The 22,494-nt window shown below is 48.7% G+C and overlaps 1 protein-coding gene and 1 long non-coding RNA gene across 3 annotated transcripts in view; one reads left to right on the top strand and one right to left on the bottom strand.

The window, feature by feature from the left end:
• Nucleotides 1-10,240: 10,240 nt before the first annotated feature.
• On the bottom strand, nucleotides 10,241-21,593 carry LOC122542654 (pyroglutamyl-peptidase 1-like). Of its 2 annotated transcripts, XM_043680647.1 has the most exons (6): nucleotides 21,381-21,593; nucleotides 18,264-18,336; nucleotides 16,210-16,262; nucleotides 13,448-13,564; nucleotides 12,282-12,508; nucleotides 10,241-10,510 (listed from the first exon to the last, which is right to left on the bottom strand). In XM_043680647.1, exons 2-6 carry the CDS (start codon nucleotides 18,295-18,297, stop codon nucleotides 10,330-10,332), a joined length of 612 nt encoding a protein of 203 aa, XP_043536582.1. In that variant the 5' UTR covers nucleotides 18,298-18,336; nucleotides 21,381-21,593; the 3' UTR covers nucleotides 10,241-10,329. The 2 variants fall into 2 exon arrangements, with proteins under 2 accessions (XP_043536582.1, XP_043536581.1); XM_043680646.1 differs by lacking the exons at nucleotides 18,264-18,336; nucleotides 21,381-21,593 and having other exon boundaries at nucleotides 16,210-16,350.
• The window catches only part of LOC122542655, a 6,648-nt gene continuing 5,535 nt past the window's right edge, over nucleotides 21,382-22,494 (top strand). Inside the window, exon 1 of the long non-coding RNA XR_006309848.1 lies at nucleotides 21,382-21,461. This is a non-coding gene — a long non-coding RNA (uncharacterized LOC122542655). The remainder of the gene's footprint in view (nucleotides 21,462-22,494) is intronic.

The raw sequence follows: 22,494 nt of genomic DNA, 5'->3' as shown, positions 1-22,494 counted from the left end.
TCTGTATCAGACCCCATACTGTCCCTGTCTTGGGAGAGTTTGATGGGGCAGCGTGGAGAACGCTTTACTCTGTGTCTAACCCCGTGCTGACCCTTTCCTGGGAGTGTTTGATGGGGACAATGTAGAGGGATCTTTACTCTGTCTTGTCCCAGCGTGCAGCACTCTCTCCATCCCTCAGTCCAGCACAAGGACCAATGAAAGCTCTATAAGAATCAGCTGACCAGTAGCTGTTTCGGGGTAAATCAGACCGTTCCAACTGTGTATCCAATGTGGAAATGGCCATCAGCCCCAAAACGAGTTGGTGAAATTAACCATTAATCTCCAGGACACTAACTGTGAAATTAAACTCGTGTGTCTTTCCCCCTAAGGGCTCAGGCTGTCTAGCTCACTCCTGAATATATTAAATATGCATTTGTAGTTTTGCAGTGAACCCGGTATTGAAACTGTTTTGTTTTTACATTTGTTTTTGCTGCTGAACGGGTTTGATGGAGGTTCATTGGAGCAAGACAGCACTGAGAGGAATCAGGATGCAGTGTTAGCCCCCTCCAGGCCCTTGTGTGTTGGCGTTTGGGGTTAGGGCAGGATTCACATGGAAGAGTTTGTTTTCACAGCCTTGTGATGCCCTCCTACATCGCCTAACCCATCCCTGCCCTCACCGACTGCATCAGGAACCGTACGTGCTCATGTACCTAGGCAAGAATTGGCATCTTCAGGGGAGGGCTGGCAGGAATATTGAGGGCAGGGATTTGGGCAAGACCGGAATTGGTGAAACTATTTTTCAGTATCGCACAGGTGAATCAAGTGGGACTTCAGTTGACATTCAGAGAGAAAGCTAGTGGAACCTGTAGGTAGATTAATGAGGCTGCTGATAATACGTGGGGTTTGTGGGATCAGTTGTCAGTGCATTTGGTGTAGGGCCCTGAAATGTGAGCTGAAACCACTTCAGTGCTGGGGCTGGAGGTAGAATTTGTACACAAACCTGGTGACCTCCTGATCTCCCCCTGCGTCGCACATATCACATAGCCATAGACCCTCAGCTCACAGCTAGTTACAAAATGTTTGTAAACCTGTCTGCTTTACAATTTCATTGATCTGTGTTCAAAAGAGAGAGGAAAGAAAGTTTTTTAAAAATCACTAACCAAGTTTGAAGCCATCTTAGCAACTGTATAGATCATTGAAAGCACTTCACTGACTTTTACTGTTTTTGTGACTTTAGGAAATGTGTGTGATGTTGTCTGACCTTTGTAATGGGACCGACCAAGGTTGTCTGTAGCGTCGGAGAGAGCCCTGATCTCTGTTAAATTTGAAGGGTCCTTGAAAGCGAGTGTTTTTAAGAGGTTGATTTCTCAGTGGGACCCATGTTTCACGGGGCCTGGGTGGAAAACCAACCCGCCTTCAAAATCTGATGACTCTTCCTCCTTGCACAGAGCCTCAAACCTTTCCAAAAGCTGTAGCTTCTGGTACACTGAGAACAGGTCTGGCGTCCACTTACAGAATGGTTTGTAGCTAAAGGGTTGTGTTTGCATTAACAGTGTTTCCCCCCTCACCCCGTCCCCAACATATCTCTCCTTCCCGTTCAGGAGTAGAGACGCATGATATTTGTTCAGTACGATGTAGTGTCAGGTCTAGCATAGACGGGCTGAAAGAACAGCCTGACAGCTGTAGGAGATGGTTCAGAACGAAGCTATATATAGCGTTGTGGTCATGACATGGACACTCTGACACCCGAAAACGCTAACACTGACCTCTTACTTTAACTTTAAAGAGGTTTCTACCCAAGGTGTCAAATTAGCATTCAGAGTAAGAGAAGGCTCACGTGTAGCAGGGGTGGGTGGGGGGGATTAATGAGGCTGATGATATTGGTGGGATCAATAGTCTGTGTGTTTGGTCCAGGCTTTGAAAAGGCAGCCCAGGAGGGGCCGGTGTGAGGAACCAAAGCGGGACACTCAAGATGCTGGAATTCTGTGAAATGGAAACGGTTAAGGCTGAAAATACTCAGCAGGGCAGGGCAGCCTCCCTGGAGAGAGACGCAGAGTTAGTGTCTCAGGAACGATGACCTTTTGTCAGAATCTGAGAGGGAGTTGGGTGTCAGTCCTGTGACATTGGAATGGGTGTCAGCAGAATGGAAGCTGCCAATGGCTGGAAGAGAGTCAGTGTCAGCAGAGGAAGGCTACCTCTTCTTCCCCAGTGTGATCACGTGCAGGAATGGCACAGCCAATCTGATTTCAGGTGGATCTTATCCCTGGTTGAAGATGGAAGTGTCTGTGATTCCAAAAAGGGCCTACACTGGGCTCCCAGTTGCGATCTGGTTAGCTGATCCCTGGGGTGGGGAATGCAAGTGTTGCAGCTTGCCCCTCCCCGTGCCCCAGTAAGGTACAGAGACTGGGGCTGGTTGGTCAGGGCTCACTGTGCCCGTCACCCATGCTGGATTGTGCCTTCACCAGGAGGGGCTTGGTTACGATGCCTCTGCAGTCAAACACACGCTGGAACACATGTCCGGCCACATGCTGGAACATTGCTGAGGGTATCTGGTGGAGAAGACGTCCTAGAGGCGACATGTTTAGCGGTGATGGAGAGCAAAAGGAGGCAGTGATTGATTCCTGAGCACTGGGCTGCCACACACAGTTCAGTATTGGTGATCAATTGTTTTTGCCAACAGACACCAAGTTCTAGATTTAACAACACATCTGCAAGAGCAGGCCCTCGATACGTGGAGCCCGAGGTACGGCCAAACTGGGACAATATCAGATTAGAATAGCGAATGGAGTCACCCAACCCAGATATAGACACGGAGTTGGGAGCAGGAGGTTCCTCACTGGCCCAGTCACCCAGAAATGAAACATTGTGCTCATATTGCAACATGCCAACTATTACTGACTGCAGTGACCAAATAGAAACTGTGTTGGAGTTATGTGACAGTTAGTGCCAGTTTTGAGCTGTAGATACTGGCATGCTCTTGCCAATACTCTGTGTATTTGCAGTGTGTTTCCAGCTTCCCGTTAATACACGCTTCAGAAATCAAATTGATCGTAACGGCTATTGCAAAACAGAAATGCATAGCAGGAGGGAATGTCCTGTCCCACCGCAAAACTGCATAATATAACAGACCAAAGTTCGAACCCGCAGATGTGGGAGTGATGCTGCTGATGTGGAGAGCAAAGTGAGAGTTGTCTGCAGTTGCAAGCCTGGTGGATATCACAGTTATCATAGGGTCAGCCCCAAATCAAACCGCTCTGTTACACCCCAAATCGAACGCTCAGTCCATGTGCCCAAGCTGCTACTGAAATAAAGATGATCTTCCATCCCTGAAACTGAGCCCAGCTTGTGTTTGGTCAGGTACAGATGGAGTCTCCCTCTCTCGCCTTGTCAGTGTATACTTTGACACCCTGGTTCATAAGCAGACCAGAATTGATGCCCTCGCAGTCTATAGTTGGACTTAGTTCCATTGTAAGCACTTGACCTGTTTTAGAATGGTCATTCTTTTCATCTTAATGTTGTTCCAGCTGTTCTTGGGTTTGTGGAGTGTGTCTGGTCCTGATGGGCCTGACATATTTGCATTAGGACAAGGTTATAGGGTTAGGTTAACGACCTGAAGGAATACCACTAGAGCATAGACTCAGCCACTGAGGGAATGAGCTTTGTGTACACAGTAGCACCTCTTCAGGTGGGTTCAGTCTGTAGTGAAAGCTGGATTTTAGGAATGTATCTGTTGTCTGATCAGTTCCTCTCAATGCCTGCATTGATTGAATCCCGGTGACAACCAGCTGCAGTCTGTTCACTGAGACATGGCCTGACTCTAAGTAGCAGCTTAGAGTATATCACCACTGATTTCATTTCATTGTAATATATATCTCAAAAAGAACTTGGGAGCATTAGCAGGTGGTTAAGGAAAATATGTGTGGAGGAGATTCGTTTCAGAATTTTTTGTAACAAAAACAATCATCTTGATGTATGTCAGGCCAAACTAAAGGGATACCCCAAGGTAAATGCCAACGTGGTTCAGCAAACTAATTTGGTTTTGTCCAAAAATATTATGTAATACACTTTGAAGTGTTGTCCTATAGTTTAATGGTTGTTTTGGAATTTGTTTACAAGGGTAATGCCTTGTCTACCTCTGATCTGGTTGATCCTATTAGAATGGGTTTATTGCATTGCTGTATGATACAGGGGCCTGTGATACTGTATTTGGTCAGGGCAGTTGGTGCTGAACCGGGCAATAGTCGCACCAAACTTTGGGTTCCACTCTTCTCCCTTTCTTACTTCTACACTGTCCACGTTCAACCAAGAGGGACAGGAGAATCTGACACACACCCTCGTAAGCACCGTTCCTTAGTGAGTGACTCAGGATTCAACTTTGGGATCAGGAAGAATGCTTCCCCACAATTCTCTCTCTCTCTCTGTCTCTCCCCCCCCCCCCAAAAAAAAAATGTCTGTCTTGTTTGCCCATCTTCAGGATGGAGTCATTCCCCCAGTCCCTGTTGTATTCCAACTGGGGATTCTCGTCCCTTGGACTGGCAGAGTAGCTGAATTCAGAGTTACTGTCACTGGGAATCCGAATAACTCCCCCGACCTACACCCACACTCTCTCACTCTTTTTCCCCCCTCCACCTCTCTGTTGGGCTACTGGATGACTTTGGTGTGAATCATTCTCAAGCTTTAAGTGCAACTAAGGGAACAGATTGGAGCAAATCTTATAACGTGGGAGGTGCAGAGAATACACGGGAAGGCATGTAGTTCTCCTGTGTTTTAGCACAGTGGGGAGCTGTTGTATGTTGTTGAAACAACATTCTCTGATCTGCTAAAATCCAGGTCAAAGTGAACTGTTCAGAATTCATTGTTGCTGGTAGTTTACGGGTATGTTTCATAATTAATTATTTTTGTTGCTGTGTGTGACCTTTTCTGATTCAAAGCCAGAGCTCTGCCAGGGCAGAGAAAGCCAGGGTGTTGTGCCTATTGTGGGTGAGTAGAGGTTAGCTGTGTACCAATGCTGCCAAAATGAAAAGTGCCTTTGGCATGGAAGGGAGGGGGGGGGAGTTGGCATTGCATTTGACCTCTGCCCTCATGGACCAGAGCTGGAGGGAGGTGTGCAGGTGGGTGTTGGGCACGGAACTCAGTCCAGCTTTCCTGACTTGGGTGAAGTAGGGATGGGCATTGATAGTGGCACCTGTTGGCACTGACACAAGGTGGGATGGACGCAGGGGATGCGGTGTGCTGGTGGAATAGAGGGGGGAACCCCCATAAGGCTCTACCTGCTGTTAATCAAACCTGAATTGGCCAACGTGGTGCCCAAAAGCAGGTCAACCAATCACAGCGTGGTATCCATGACATCGTCAAGTCACTTGTCCGATGGGCTGTGGTCTCCTCAGAGTGGGCGGGGACTCCACACAAGAATATTGGAAGTGTTTTAAGATAATAAAGATGACCTGGGCTCTTGCAACATCAGTTTATTGTTTCTGAGGTGCTACCAAACCTCCCAACAAGCTGGTACGACGCCTGAAGAAGCTGCTTTAACGTTCCAGAAGAGCTGAGGCTAACGAGGAAGGTGGGTGGGCGTGGGCTGATGGTTTTTAGTGGGTGTTCCGATTATAGTCTTGACAGGGAGGTCTACCCAGCACAATCAAAATTCGGCGCACTTTCTAGAATCTTCACACTCGGTGCTCGGTTCGGTTCCTGAGTATCTGTGGCAGTGCGTACAGGGACTCTGACCTTAGACCACCAGGACTCCCAATAACTGACAAAGCTAGGGCACGTTTCTCTGATCCCCAGTGTTTTTTCCAAAAATACAGCTGGGGAATTTCTGCTCCTTCCTTTCCTTGTATGAAGCATGAGTCTTGGGGTTTTCAGTTTCAATTTGGGGTGAGAAAGCACTGGTTTTCTATCAGCTACCCAGGAAGGTCCTGATTGTGGTGTGAGGGATATGGAGACTGAAATGTAAGTGAGAGCAGCAACAGCTGAGACACTGAGCTGGACAGACTCCTGGTTTCGCTGCTGTTTTTTTTCCCACCTCTTAGGTTCAGGATGAGGGAAGTTTGCATTTTGTGACCCCACAGACAACAGGAGAGCAATTCCAAGTTTACTCGTCTGGAGCAGACATTAACAAAGTATCTTGTTTCTTTCCCCCCCCCACCCCCGCCTTTTTCGTTGGGGTCAGCCAGGCAAGGCTGTAGGTTTTATTTTTTTAATTCCGGCCAAGTCTTGCTGGAAAATGAGAGAGGTGCAGAAATGAGCGGACATCGGCGATCTCTGAATCTACACCCTGGTGGTGTGCCCCAGACCTGCAGATTGTGTGTCCTCGTGTATTTAAAAGGTCCAGAAACACTGATTGTACAGTTCAGTGCTGTCACTAATAGGTTAAGGCTGGCTAGAGATTATTACTACCTCCAGGAGGGAAAAGTGAACACTTTAGATGGCATATTGCAAAGATGGGTTTCCTACTTTCCCTACCCCACCAGTTGTTTAGTAAATGATTTTTTTTTTAAAATGGAGCAGTAAAAAGATGGCCAATTTGTTAAATAAAAGAGAATGACTTGCTGTGTGTAAATTATTCATACAATTCCTGTGTTTATATGGAGATTTTGATTTGTTGGTTAAAAAAAATTCAAATGTTTTGTATATTCTGTTGTAAGGATTTATTCCTGTTATTTCGATATATTATGGAATCTTTTCATTCAAGAGGAAAAAAAGAAAAAAAACCTTGTCTATTTTGACTGGCTGAAGCTAAAGCAATTCTAGGTTTCTTCTTACTTGGCTTTTTTCTAGTAGTTACAGGACAAGATTTAAGTTAAATAAAATCTGTATGCAAAAAAATCTGACGTTTGATCCTTTGTGTGCGTGTGTCTGTCTCTTTGTGTGTGTGTGTCTCTTTGTGTGTGTGTGCGTGTGTCTCTCTTTGTATGTGTGTGTGTGCGTGTCTGTGTCTGTATGTGTGTGTGCGCGCGCGCGCGTGTGTCTGTGTCTCTTTGTGTGTCTGTGTCCGTGTCTCTGCGTGTGTGTGTGTGTGTGTGTGTGGAGTCTTCCTACTTGGTTGCTGTTTTTTTTAAATAAAATCCCTACCGTGTGGGAGCAAGCCATTCTGCTCCTATGAAGAGCATCCCACACAGACCCCTACCCTCTCCCTGTAACCCTGCATTTCCCATGCCCTAACCTGGACACAATGGAGCAATTTAGCATGGCCAGTCCACCCTAACCTGCGCATCTTTAGGGGGCCTCAGTGGTTATCACTGCTGCCTCACAGCACCAGGCACCCAGGTTTGATTCCAGCCTCGGGTGGCTGTCTGTGTGGAGTTTGTACATTCTCCCCATGTCTTCATGGGTTTCCTCCGGGTGCTCCAGTTTCCTCCCAGAGTCCAAAGATGTGCAGGTCAGGTGAATTGGCCATGTTAAATTGCTTGTAGTGTTAGATGCATTAGTCAGAGGGGGATAGGTTTGGGTGGGTTACTCTTCAGAGGGTCGGTGTGGACTGGTTGCCCTGAAGGGCCTGTTTCCACACTGTAGGGAATCTAACCTAATCTTTGGACTGGAGCACCCAGAGGAAACCCACGCGGACATGGGGAAAACGTGCCAACTCCACACCATTTGAATGAACGTGAGTCCCTGTCACTATGAGGCAGCAGTGCTAACCTTGTGCCCTGCTGGGGTTAATGCCTTCAATGTTCCTCTACAGCTGCATGTGGAATTGTCAAATATACTTGAGCCCAACTGAGTGCAGAGCAGAGACCAATGCAGCAACATTTTCTGGGGCAATGAGGTTTGGACAATAAATGCTAGCTCAGTCAGTGATTCCCATGTCATGAATTTAAAATAAATCTAGACCTCAGCTACCTGATGTACCATCTGAGAGTGGAATCTCCACTTCCCCCTCCAATAATATTTGTTTAACATGTTCATACGAGTTCTTTAAGTATTAACTGGCAAAATCTTTTAATCCTCTAACAGTCTCAAGCCAAGCAGTTCCTTTTTTGGCATCACCTTATTTCCATCTGACTGTTTGAAGTTTGACAATCAAGTATTTGGAGCAAAGTTCAACACTTTTAATGTAAACAGTTAGTAATTTACACACCAGCTCTGAAGAGAGGCGAGATAGGCTGGGGCTGTTTTCCCTCAGAGAAGGCTGAGGTGAGATCGGATTGAGGTGTACTAACTTCTGAGGGGCACAGACAGACAGAAACTTTCCCCTCAGTACAGGGGTCATTAACAAGGACACAGCTTTAGGTAAAAAGCAGGCAATTTGGAGACAATTTGAGGAAAACCATTTCCACCCAGAGGATGGTGGGTATCTGGAACTCCCTGCCTGTAAGACTGGTAGAAGTGGGAACCCTCAAGGCATTTCAGAAATATTTAGACGAACATTTGAAATTCCAATGAATATAAGGCTATGAAATAATGTTGGAAAATGGGAATAGAATACAGACATACAGCATAGAAATAGACCCTTCGGTCCAACTATTCCATGCCGACCCTAATCCCAAACTAAAGTAATCCTACCTGCTTGCTCCTGGTCCATATCCCTCCAAACCTTTCCTGTTTATGTACTTATCTAAGTGCCTTTCAAATGTGCCTGTATTCACCATTTCCTCAGGAAGTTCACTCCACACAAATCACCTTCTGGAAAAATGGCTTAGTGGTTAGCACTGATGCCTCACAGCACCAGGGACTCTAGTTCAATTCCAGCCTCGGATGAGTGTCCGTTTGGAGTTTGCACATTCTCTCCGCGTTTGCGTGGGTTTCCTCCCACAATCCAAAGATATGCAGGTTAGGTGAATTGGCCGTGCTAAATTGCCCAAAGTGTTAAGTCAGGGGGAAATGGGTCTGGGTGGGTTACTCTTCGGAGGTTCGGTGTGGACTTGTTGGGCCGAACAGCCTATTTCCACACTGTATGGAGTCTAATCTTAAAATAAAATTGCGCCCGTGTCTTTTCTAAGTAGCTCTCACTGTAAACAATGCCCCTAGTCTTGAAATCTCCCATCCTATGAGAAAATACACCAACCATTAACACTATACCCCTCGTGATCCGATAAACTTCTTTAAGGCGACCACTCAACCTCCTATGGTCCTGTGGTAGGACTCCCAGCCTATCCATATAACTCAAGCTCTCCATATGGGGCAACATTGTGGTAAATCTCTTCCGAACGCTCTCCAGCTTAATCATATCCTTCCAACAATAGGCAACCACGGAGCTCTTTCAATGCTGTAAAAACTCTGACTATGACCGGTATTCACGCCTTCGATCCAAGTAATTGAAGGTATTTTGATCCCTTCCCTCAAGCCACAATCAGCACAGAAAGTTAACCATTTGATTTGTAAAACAGCACAATTCATTTGATAATATCAACACTGACTACGTTGGCAACTCTCCCCTCTATATCAGAATGGTGGGAAAAAGTTGGGTGTGTAACCCAGCGCATTGGTGTGTTGGGGGAATGTGGTGCTGTTTGATGAGGCATTAGCCCCTCCCCCCCAACCCCCCCACTACCCACCAGGTAAGTGATCCTGTGGCATTATTTCAGGGAAAGACTGGGTATGGAATGAGCTGCCAGAGGAAGTGGTGGAGGCTGGTACAATTTCAACATTTAAGAGGCATCAGGATGGGTATATGAATAAGAAGGGTTTGGAGGGATATGGGCTGGGTGCTGGCAGGTGGGACTAGATTGGGTTGGGATATCTGGTCGGCATAGATGGGTTGGACCGAAGGGTCTGTTTCTGTGCTGTACGTCTCTATAAACTCTAGTCTGACCCTCCTGACACTAATGCCCTCCAGGGAGGGAAATCTGCTGTCCTGCCCAAAATTTGACTCCAGGCGGCTAAGGAAACATCTGCGTTTTAGTGACCCCAGAAAGTTACTGATTGCAGGGCAATTAGGGATGACCAACAACCACATTCCGAGACAGAATAACAAAAGGGACAACTTGCGATGTAGCCTCGAGGTTTCAGGGGTCCCGTGAGAGCAAGGAGACAGCACAACCAACGTGAGACCATTCACACTGGTGTGGATTCAGGATGGAGGGTGAGTCTTTAAGCTGAGGAAAGGGATCTTTTCCCCAGGGTGGGGAGTTCAAAACTAGAGGGGCATAGGTTTAGGGCGAGAGGGAAAGATTTAAAAGGGACAGAGGGGGCAACAGTTTCACACACACGGTGGTGCATGTATGGAATGAACTGCCAGAGGAAGTGGTGGAGGTCAACACAATTACATTTAAAAGGCATCCAGACATGGATAGGAAGGATATAAAGGGATATGGGCCAAACGGGACTAGTTTAGTTTGGGAATCTTGGTAGGCATGGACGCGTTGGACCGAAGGGTCTGCTTCCGTGCTGTGTGACACTGAGCATCGTTCACAAAACCGATGGTTCTCTCTGGGTGTCCAGTTGGTGCAGCAGCTCCTGTAGAATCATCCAGAGAGCCTTTCCCAGCTTTTCCACTGTCAATCCATTGCTCAGCCGAGGGATGTGAATAAAGGCAGCTTTCTGGTTACCATGGTATAATGAAAGGTAGTAAGCATATTCACAAAGATACCTGAAAAAGATGTTTCATTTAAAAGTCAATTGAACATCCTCAGGTAAGCACTTCAGAGTAAGTCAACATGTTGCGGTCCCCTGGTGTGGGTCATGTGTACTTTAGCACATTACACTGGAGACAATAGACATGGGCTCATCTCAAGTTGTTTCTGGATTCCAGACACTGAGATAATTTCCACAAATCAACTTGTTCAGAAATCTTATTACCATCGCCTGGAGCAGATGGGACACAAAACCAGGCCTCCAGGTCCAGGGGTAAGGGCACTACCACTGCACCACAAGGGTCCCCCAGTTTTAGGCATGGAACTTCTTTATATGGCTCCTTACTCACAACTGAATGGTTTCTATTCCCTGCCAGCAAATCAACCTTGGAATATTAACCATCACCAGGAAAGGTCTTGAGGCTCATTAGTAAATAATAGAATGTAACTGTGTGATTTCTGGAAGGATGGGAGGAGGGTCTGTGATTCCCCCCCACGGTGATGGGATGGGGGTCTGTGTCTGTGACATCCCCCCCCCATGGTGAAGGGAGGGATGTCTGTGATTCCCCCCCACGGTGACGGGACGGGGGTTCTGTGATTCCCCCACACGGTGACGGGACGTGGGGGTCTGTGATTTCCCCCACATGGTGACGGGACGGGGGTCTGTGTCTGTGATTCCCCCACATGTTGACGGGACGGGGGTCTGTGTCTGTGATTCCCCCACATGGGGACGGGATAGAGGTCTGTGTCTGTTATTTAAATGGGAGAAGGTAATCACTGTTCAGATGTTCACCTCTTCCCAGATGTTGAAGGAGCTGATACCCAAGTGGAGTCACACAGTAAAATCTCTGAGATTACCCACTCACTCTTCACATGAGAGTTTGTACCTTCAGCCTACCTGTGGGGATGGGGCAGTGTTTGGTCTCAATTTATAATCTAGTATCTCACAGATGCAGACCCTTCAGCCCATCAGGTCTGTACTGCCAATGCTACACTCAATCTACTATGCTGCCATGTTCCTGCGCTCTGTGTTATGACATGCCAAACTCTTTTTAAAGGCTGTGAGGTTTCACCTCAAGGTCCTTTGAGTGTAGGAGTTGGAACATCATGTTAAGATTGTGCAGGACATTGGTGAGGCCTCTTCTGGAATACTGTGTCCAGTTCCTGTCACCCTCTTATAGGTAGGATATTATTAATCTGGAGAGGGTTCAGAAGAGATTTACCAGGATGTTGCTGTGTATGCAAAGTTTGAGTTATAAAGAAACGCTGGGATTTTTTTCACTGGAGCGTAGGAGGTTGAGTGGTGACCTGATAGAATTTATAAAATAATGAGCGGTATAGATAGGGTTAATAATCATTGTCTTTTCCCTGGGATGGGGGATTTCAAGACTAGGGGACACGTTGTTAAGGTGAGAGGAGAGAGATTTACATAAGACATGAGGAGCAACGTTTTTAAACAGAGGGTGTTCATGTGAGGAATGAGCTTCCTGAGGAAGTGGTGGGTGTGGGCACAGTTACAATGTTTAAAAGAAATTTGTACATGAATAGGAAAGGTTTGGAGGGATACGGGCCAGGAGCAGGCAGATGGGACTGGTTTAGTTAAGTCGGCACGGACTGGTTGGGCCGAAGAGTCTGTTTCCGTGCTCTATGACTCTATAACCCCCCTCCCAGGCAGTGCATTCCAGAACTGGCTCATATCTTGCTGGTTGTGAAGTTGATTTCATCGCTGCACTTGTAGGAATGAGTGGATCTGTAAACTGTCGAGGTATTTCTGTCACAGTTACTGACCTCCCTGCATCCCTGGAATAAATGATAGCAATGTCCAGTCCAGCGAGGTTCTTACAGACAGATCTCATGTTGATGAGTGACTCGATCTTCTCAGGCCCTCCATCCACACAGCAGCTTCCTGCTGCATAGCAACCACAAACATCAGGATCTTTATATCCCTGGTTCCTGGCACACTGTTCGAGAATGATCAGCTTCGATGCTGTTCCTACTCCGACATGCACAGCCAGCTAAACAAAACCAGACACAGAGTGGGATCACTTCACGCTCAGACGCTGCAATGTTTTCCCAGTGAAAGTGAAACCATGCCGTTATTGTCCTACCCAGTTCTCTATCCCTGCCTGTGTCTCTCTGATTCTCGCTGGTGAACATATGGTACCCGTTGGCACCACCAGACTGATGCTACCCTCTTGCCTCTTGCCTCGTGCCTGTGTTTCTGAGGCCAATTAACAGCAGAATCTCACTCCCAAAGCATCACAGTTCAGCTCATTCACTTCTCACCTGCTGTTTGTTTATGCAAACACTCTCACACTCCCACTGTCTCTCTCTCACCCCTTCAAAATGTCACTCCCACTCTCCCACTCTCTCACTCACCACTCTTTCACTCATCATCTCTCACTGAACACTCCTTCAAACTTTCATTCTCTCACTCCCACTCTCTCACACACTCATTCATTCTTTCAAATTCACACTCCCACATTCACTCTCTCTCTGTTTTACACACACACACACACACTCCCTCTCAGCTTCACACGTACTATCTCTATCACTTTCACTATCACTTTCACACTCATGCTCTGTCACACACATTTTCACTCTTGCACTCTGTCACGTTCACTGTCACATTCGTTCTCTCACACTCGTTTGCTTATACAATCTATCTCTCTCACACATCCTCTCTATATCTCTCACACACACTCACATTGCTCCCATCATGTGCTGGAACCACCCACCAGTTCATGTAAACTCACTCTCTCTGGTGGAGAAGATCGACTCACTCTGAGACCTCTGATTGTCTTCAGCTCTGCTCTGTCCACTTCAAATTATAAAACAAAATCACCATGCAAATAGGCAGCAGCTGCTCGGGGTCATCAAGAGGAACTGAGGACCACAGGCAGCAAAGTGACTGTGGACAGTGCAGGGCCAGGGAATTTTCCAGAATAAGATACCTGTGGCTGTTGGGTTTCCCAGATCCTGCTCAGTATCTCCCGGACCCGCTGGTAGTGAACAGGTAGTTCAACCGTTTCCAGCCGAATTTTGTCCCCGGAGCCTAATTTCTTTAGTTCCTGTGGATTGTATAAAACAGTGTAACAGATTCATGTATTGTCCTGAATGTCCATATCCCACCTGGAATACCATGTGCAGCTTGGGTGGCCTTATCTCAGGGAAGGGTGTGTTGTGTTAGCAGCAGTACGGAGGCAGCACTCTGGAGTAAGGATGGGCTCAGCAACCTGGCCTGATATTCTCCAGAGTTTAGGGGCAAAGGGAGGTGACACCTCATTGAGATGTACGAGATTGTGAAAGGGCTGCAGGGGGTAAATTGTGAAAGGACTGCAGGGGGTAGAGACTGATTCCCGCTGATCAAACACTCCGGGGCACAGTCTCAGGATAAGGGGCCAATCGGAGGAACCTTCGAGATTCTGCACCCCAGAGGCTAATGGATGCTCCGTTGTTGGTTTTTGAGACTGGCACAGAGAGAGTTATTTTGGGGGGGCGTGGCGGGGAGGGGGAGCAGGGGGAAACGGGGAGTGGGTGGGTGGGTGAAGATTAGCCACAATGGTACAGAATGGAGGAGCTGTGGGTCAGGGAATGGTTGTGGAGGCACTGAATACAAAGATAGAATTCCATCTGCGATGCCTTCGTAGCCAAATAATCACAGGACAGAAGTGCTCATTCCACTGAGACCGGGAGATCCATGGAGAATGGCACTAAGGAAGAACCATGTTGATTAGTGTCTGGCAGGGAATGAGGTGGGGATAGTCACTTTTCAAAACAAGGCACGTTATCCTGGAGTACCTTCAATTAGCAAAAACATTTCATCTTATTGTCAAAACCATGGCAGGATCTGAAAGGTTAGGAGCTATTTTGGGCGGCACGGTGGCACAGTGGTTAGCACTGCTGCCTCACAGCGCCAGAGACCCGGGTTCAATTCCCTTCTCAGGCGACTGACTGTGTGGAGTTTGCACATTCTCCCCGTGTCTGCGTGGGTTTTCTCCGGGTGCTCCGGTTTCCTCCCACAGTCGAAAGATGTGCAGGTCAGGTGAATTGGCCATGCTAAATTGCCCGTAGTGTTAGGTAAGGGGTAAATGTAGGGGTATGGGTGGGTTGCGCTTCGGCGGGTCGGTGTGGACTTGTTGGGCCGAAGGGCCTGTTTCCACACTGTAAGTAATCTAATCTAATCTAATCTAATCTAATCTAATCTATCCTGGCTGCAAGCACAGTGGACTGAGCACAATCCTCTCATGTTTCCCCCGACTGCACCCCTGAACAATCCATGAAACTAGGGTGGCACCTATCAACAGGAGAGATATATGGACCGCGGGCAGACAGAAGAGATTAGTTTAATTTGGTATCATGGTCAGCACAACATCGTGGGCCGAAGGGCCTGTTCCTGTGCTGTACAGTTCGCTGTTCTAATAGAGAGGTCAAACAGAGACCAAACAATTGTGGATGGCTGGAGATCAGAAACAGAAAGTGCTGGGGAAATTCAGCAGGTCTGGCAGAATCTGTGGAGAGAGAAACAGTTCATGTTTTGGATCCAATGTCCCTTCTTCACAACCTGATTTCTCTCCACAGATGCTGCCAGACCCACTGAGCTTTTCCAGCAATTTCTGGTTTTGTTTCTGATTTCCAGCATCTGCAGTTCTGTCGGTTTTTATGTTCTTCAAGATGAACAGGTTCAGTGACACGCCGTGAGTGGAGATGGAAGGTTGGGAAGCCAGATAGATAAACAAATAAGGTAGGATTTCTAATCCTAATGTTTCAATGGCTCCCAACCATACCCCTGTGTGGAAACAGCTCTCACTGAGTGCCTGGGCAGACACCTGAGCACAAAGACCAATGGCTTGGGATAATGCTGGGGACGTCTAGTCCTGTAGGAGGCACTGTTTTTCAGGTGAGGTCAGACCCTGTTTGTCCCTTGAAAGTGGACATGAAAGACCGTGGTACTCATCCAATCAAAGAGCAGGAACATTATTCGCACCACCCCATCCCCAATTTTCTGGTCTAAACAGCAACAGGCTCTGTGTTCTCAGTCACCCTGAAACATACAATTCTTAAAGAGCTCGACAGGGTCAATGCTGAGACTGTTGTCCTTTGACATTCAATGGCATTACCATCACCGAATCTCCCACTATCAATGGGGGTTACCATTGGCCAGAAATTGAACTGAGCTACCACTGACAAGGCCAATGCTGAGCAGATGTTCCCCCTCATGGGAGAGTCTAGTACCAGAGGGAACAGTCTCAGAGTAAAGGGGCACTAACCTAAGATGGAGATGAAGAGGAATTTCTTCACTCAGAGGGTTGTGAGTCTTGGGAACTCTTTGCTGAGTTCTAATTTAAGGCTGAGATCAATAGATTCTTGATCAATCGGGGAATCAGGGGGTTCTGGGGAAAGGGCAGGATAGTGGACCTGAGGAGTGTCATATCAGCCATGACCTTATTGAATGGTGGAATAGGCTTGAGGGGCCAAATGGCCTACTCCTGTTCCTACTTCTTATGGAGGGGGACGGCAGTGTTTATTGCTGTCTCTGAGAAAGCAGCATCTCTGATCGGACCACATTCCCTTAGTAAGGCACCAGTCTGGATTTTACAGTCAAGTTTCTCAACTGGGGCTTGAACCCACAACCCTCCGATCATGAGTTATCACTGAAGCCGGTGAGCTAAGATCGAAGGGAAGGTCAATGATATTCTCGTGTTGGTCTCAATACCTGAACAGCAGCCCAGCTTGGGTTGGTGAGGTGCTGGCGGAATGGACCGAAACCTACAAGTGAAAAGAACAAAATGAACAGTGTTATTATGAAATAATTAATCCATGGGATGTTGGCATCACTGGTAATCATCGAATCCCTACAGGGTGGGAGCAGGCCATTCAGCCCATTGAGTCCACACTGAAGAGCACCCCACCCAGACCTGCACCCACCTTACCTTATCCCTGTAACCCAGCAATTCCCATGGCCAACCCACCCCACCTGACCTGCACATCTTTGGACTGTGGGAGGAAACCAGAGCACCCGGAGGAAACCCACGCAGACACGGGGAGAATGTGCAAACTCCACACAGACAGTCGCCCGAGGCTGGAATTGAACCCAGGTCCCTGGCATTGTGAGGTGACATTGCTAACCACTGAGCCACCATGCGCCTAGCATTTCTGTGCCCATTCCTAATTGCCCTTGAAATGAGTGGCTCGCTACTTATTGCCCAGAGGGCATAAAGAGTCAACCATATCACTGTGGGTCTGGAGTCATGTGTAGGCCAGACTGGGTAAGGAGGGTTGATTTCCATCCCTAAAGAACATTAGTGACCCAGGTGGGTGTTTTCAACTATAGACAATGGTTTAATGGTCACTATCACTTAAACTAGTTTTCAATTCCGGACTTTTTAAATTTAATTGGAATTCCACTGATTGGGGTGGGATTGGGGTGGGATTTTATGAATCAGTTTATGGGATGTTGGTGTCACTGGCTGAGTCAGTATGTATTGTCCATCCCTAGTTGCCCCTGGAGAAGGTGAGGATGAACTGCCTTCTTGAACCGCTGCAGTCCATGTGCTGTAGGTAGACCCACAATGACGTTAATGGAAGTTCAATTTCTTCTATCAAGGTATGTAGTTCTCACCGGTGGCTGTCCATAACAAATTGCCCTTCAACTGAGCAGCTTGCTAGACCAGTTCAGAGAGCAGTTTACAGTGGCCTGCATTTCTGGCGGCTTGTAGGCCAGACCAGGTAAGGATGGCAGATTTCCTTCTCTGAAGAACTTTAGTGAACCTGATGGGATTTTATTTAATAATCGATGCTGGTTTCCATTACCGAGACCAGTGTCACATTCCAGATTTCACCGTGATGGCAGGATTTGATCCCATTGTGAGAGAGTATGACCCCCATGATGAAGCTGCTGCTTTAACAAGGCTATGCTGCCCTTGGAATTTTTTTCAGAGAGGTTGTAAAAGCAGCGATTCCGAAAGGTCTGGATTTGAAGGAGTTTAAGGCCAGTTTGATTATAGCTAACAGATACTGCCTCAGTCAAAGGGCTTTCAAGTTTTAAATAAAACACTTGTACAATGAAAGGGACAGTTCTCCCAGGTAAGCTCTCCTCTGGTTTGGTTTGGCTTTAACAGGCAGTTGTGAAGCTGCTAGACCCACAGAAACAGGTCCATGCTGATCCTCCCTCTCTCTCTGACATCGCTCCTGTCAGACCCTGGATTTGATTCGGCCTTATGTGCCAAGGAGGGTTTATGGGGATTGTTGTGAGTATTTGGAGCAGCGTTATTAAGTTGGGATGACCTACTGGGGTATTGGATAGGTTGCGTTATTTGGTATTCTGTTTTCTTTGTGTTTCGGTCATTAACTATGTAAATAAATTTTGTTTTGTTTAAAACTAAGTGGTTTGACCAACCACATCTCTCCTGGAATATCTACTTGCTTCAAACAACGAGCAAAGTTGGGCTCTGGGCTACTTTCTTGACATGTTTTGAGGGGGGGGTCAGGCCTGGTCCATAACACCCCAAGCCATCCACTGGGATTACCGGATACCAAAGGTGTCTCCTTGTCAGGCAAGGAGATGGATTGGTCTGGAGGGCGAATGCAGCTGTGGTTAAATATCTTGCCAAAGCTGGCAGGTGGTACTCAGGAGGGCAGAGAGAGGGCACTTCCAAGGGCGTCGGGGGGACACGTGGGAACGGAAATACAAAGGGCTGTGATGACCCGAGAACAGGCAGCAAATTAAACAACAGGAAGGTTTCACAGAATACAGCAACTGGGAGATACCAGTCACCAACAGCAGCTGGGGATCAGGATCCATCGGGAATGCTTGGCGTCACCTTCCGAGATCTGCAGGGACCTGTACAGGAAAAGAAGGCTTTCAATTATAAAGCACTTTCACAACCTAAGGATGCACAAAATTACTTTATAGGCCGTGGACTGTTGGCACTGTTGGAATAAAGGAAACAAAAGAGCAAATCTCACACAGCACGATCCCACAAGCCACAACGGGAAGATCATTCCAGCTCACTGGGGATGTTGGCCAAAGGGTAAATTCTGGCCAGAGGCACCATGGGGAATATCCACCTGTCTTTCAAAATTAGACTGTGTGGGATCATGAAAAGGAATTGCATATCCGACAGTGCGGCACTCCCTCAGCACTGACCCTGCGACAGTGCGGCACTCCCTCAGCACTGACCCTCCAACAGTGCGGCACTCACTTAGCAGTGACCCTCCAACAGTGCGGCACTCTCTCAGCACTGACCCTCTGACAGTACGGCACTCCCTCAGCACTGACCCTCCAACAGTGCGGCACTCACTTAGCAGTGACCCTCCAACAGGCAGTGCTCACTCAGCACTGACCCTCTGACAGTGCGGCAATCCCTCAGCACTGACCCTCTGACAGTGCGGCACTCCCTCAGCATTGACCCTCCGACAGTGCGGCACTCCCTCAGCACTGACCCTCTGACAGTGCTGCACTCCCTCAGCACTGACCTGCCGTCAGTGCGGCACTCCCTCAGCACTGACAGTCTGACAGTGCAGCACTCCCTCAGCACTGACCCTCCGACAATGCGGCACTCCCTCAGCACTGACCCTCCGACAGTGCGGCGCTCACTCAGCACTGACCCTCCGACAGTACGGCAATACCTCAGCACTGACCCTCCAACAGTACGGCAATACCTCAGCACTGACCCTCCGACAGTGCGGCACTCCCTCAGCACTGACCCTCCAACAGTGCGGCACTCCCTCAGCACTGACCCTCTGACAATGCAGCAGTCCCTCAGCATTGACCCTTCAACAGTGCGGGACTCCCTCAGTGCTGACCCTCCGATAGTGAGGCACTCCCTCAGCGCTGAACCCTCCAACAGTGTGGCACTCCCTTAGCGCTGATCCTCTGACAGTGCGGCACTCCCACAACACTGAACCCTCCGACAGTGTGGCACTCTCTCAGCACTAGCCCTCTGACAGAGCCCGCACCCTCAGCACTGGCCCTCTGACAGCGTGGCACTTACTCAGCACTGACCCTGTGAGAGTGCCCGCTCCCTCAGCACTGACCCTCCGACAGTGCAGCACTACCTCAGCACTGCACTTCTGACAGTGCCTGCTCCAACAGCGCTCACCCCCCCAACAGTGCGGCACTCCCTCAGCACTGACCCTCTGACAGTGCCCGCTCCCTCAGCACTGACCCTCCGACAGAGCGGCACTCACTCAGCACTGACCCTCTGACAGTGCCCACACCCTCAGCACTAACCCTCTGACAGACCGGCACGCACTCAGCACTGACTCTCTGACAGTGCCCGCTCCCTCAGCACTGACTCACTAGATGTGCCTGCTCCCTCAGCACTGACCCTCCGACAGTGCAGCACTACCTCAGCAGTGGCCCTCTGACAGTGCCCGCACACTCAGCACTGACCCCTCCCACCACCCCCAACAGTGTGGACTCTCTCAGCACTGACCCTCTGACAGTGTTCACTGCATCAGCACTGACCCTCTGACAATGCCCACTCCCTCAGCACTGACCTTCTGACAGTGCAGCACTGAACTCCCGACAGTGTGGTGCTCCCTCAGCACTGACCCTTACACAGAGTGGCACTCACTCAGCACTGATCCTCCAAACGTGCAGCATTCCCTCAGCACTGACTCTCCGACAGTGCGGCGCTCACTCAGCACTGACCCTCCAAACGTGCAGAATTCACTCAGCACTGACCCTCCGACAGTGCGGTGCTCCCTCAGCACTGACCCTCCAAACGTGCAGCATTCCCTCAGCACTGACCCTCCGACAGTGCAGTGCTCCCTCAGCACTGACCCTCTGACAGTGCGACACTCCCTCAGCACTGACCCTCTGGCAGTGCAGTGCTCCCTCAGCACTGACACTCCAACAGTGTGGCACTCCCTCAGCACTGAACCCTCAGACAGTGTGGCACTCCCTCAGTACTGACCCTCTGACAGTGCGGCACTCCCTCAGCACTGACCCTCTGACAGTGCGCACTCCCTCAGCACTGACCCTCTGAGAGTGCGGCACTCCCTCAGTACTGACCCTCTGTCATTGCCCGCTCCCTCAGTATTGACCCTGTGGTTGTTGTCCTGATTGTGACGATGAACTCCCTGCCGTCAGTACCTGCAGTTCATCGATTGTGTCTGACAGAGCTGCTCATTACACCGAATTGCACTGATGGCTATTTGACCCAGCAATTCCGTGCTGGCCTTTTCCTCCACATAAACCTTCTTCTCCCAGAATTCATCCCAATTCTCAGTATCTCCTGTTTTATTTTGCCGTTTGTCTCTTCATGCATGTCCACTTTAACAACAACAGGGAGTGTGCAGCCAGCCCAGTCCATCTCACAAACCAGCCTCCCATCCATTGACTACGTCTACACTTCCCACTGCCCGGGGAGAGCAACCAACATCACCAAAGACCCCTCCCACCCATTTATACTCACTTCCAAACCCTTCCATTGGGCAGAAGATATAAAAATTTGAATAGATGTACAAATATATTCACAAACAGCTTCCTCCCTGCTGTCATTAGACTTCTGAATAGACCTCTCAAATGCCACATTTAATGTTGATCTCGGTTTCCTAGTTCACCTTCTCTGCAGCTGTAACATTGTATTCCGTGCTCTGATCTATGACCCTAATGCACTTTGCATAGTAATAACCTGCCCGTACTGTACAGCAAAACAAAACCTTTCACTATACCTAGGTCCATGGGACAAAATAAATCAAATCAAAACTATCCGCCTCTGGCTCTCCCAACACCACTCAGCTCCCTGCTCTATAACACAGGGGCAGCTCCCTCCCTGGACGAGGGACCCAGTGTAGTTTTGTTCAGACCTCCCACTGCTTGCCCCACCCTGTCCAACCTGAACTCCGTGCTAGAGTTTATTATCAGCCACTCCCTACCTTCAGAGACAGCGAGAGACCGGAGGAGGTGGGAGACGGTGGGGGAATATCTCAGTCTGTGCCCACCTCTGACTGACTGAGGTAAGAGATCAGAGGGGATCTGCTAATCTGCTGTAAACTGGTCAGCAGTGAGCTCCTCACTGTCTGATCCAATGTTGGGGAAGCAGGTTAGCTCCTGAAGGAACTGCCGCCGTTTCAAAGTCAGAGACAAGCTTTCACAGGGAAGGAGAGAGAGAGAGAGAGAGCTCCAGATACTGTCAACAAACACTGGGAACAATCTGAAACTGTTGACCGGACTGAGAGACAGCTGTTACTAATATTAGATTCTGCTGTAGGCTGGTTTGGCTTTAGATTGAAGGCCATTCTACAGGGACCACTCATGTCCTGCTGTTTCACTTCTCAGACCCCGTACCTGTCCCACTCTGAAGGGGGACACATCATCTCCCCATCCCTCCTGTTCAGACATGGTCATGTTCCTTTTGTTCTGATTTATGGGGCAACCCCCCACATCAGCCAGGATCACCACCATATTGGGGGCCACAATGACCTGGAGGGGTGGGGGAGCATTGATCAACTCCTCTCCGCCTTAACAGTCACTGCCAAAGGCTTTATTCCCACCCCGCCTCTCCCTGGGCTCAATATCCAGAGGGACCCGTCGCCAAGGAACTTTCACCAGGCAGCTGTCACTCATGAAGGGTTCCAGATTCAGGGCTCCCATCGAAAACAAGAGAATCAAATTCAGACCAATGCAGCCAGGGCACTGCATGGTGAGCACTGCACTGTCAGAGGGTCACTGCTGAGTGAGCACTGCACTGTCAGAGGGTCAGTGCTGAGTGAGCACTGCATTGTCAGAGGGTCAGTGCTGAGTGAGCACTGCACTGTCAGAGGGTCAGTGCTGAGTGAGCACTGCACTGTCAGAGGGTCAGTGCTAAGGGAGTGCCGCACTGTCAGAGGGTCAGTGCTGAGTGAGCACTGCACTGTCAGAGGGTCAGTGCTGAGTGAGCACTGCATTGTCAGAGGGTCAGTGCTGAGTGAGCACTGCACTGTCAGAGGGTCACTGCTGAGTGAGCACTGCACTGTCAGAGGGTCAGTGCTGAGGGAGTGCCGCACTGTC

Source organism: Chiloscyllium plagiosum, chromosome 40 (assembly GCF_004010195.1).
Source record: "Chiloscyllium plagiosum isolate BGI_BamShark_2017 chromosome 40, ASM401019v2, whole genome shotgun sequence".
NCBI lineage: Eukaryota > Metazoa > Chordata > Chondrichthyes > Orectolobiformes > Hemiscylliidae > Chiloscyllium > Chiloscyllium plagiosum.
Note: the sequence above shows the minus strand (reverse complement) of the source record. Positions and strands in the feature narration are given on the sequence as shown.

What these genes read in the sequence shown, in the direction of transcription:
- LOC122542654 (XM_043680646.1), bottom strand. Translation starts at nt 16,341, where the DNA reads ATGATTACCAGTGATGCCAACATCCCATGGATTAATTATTTCATAATA. An exon ending in CAAGCTGGGCTGCTGTTCAG is followed by an intron (nt 13,565 to 16,209) that starts GTATTGAGACCA and finishes TACAATCCACAG; the next exon opens with GAACTAAAGAAATTAGGCTC. An exon ending in TATTCCAGGGATGCAGGGAG is followed by an intron (nt 10,511 to 12,281) that starts GTCAGTAACTGT and finishes CATCTTTTTCAG; the next exon opens with GTATCTTTGTGAATATGCTT.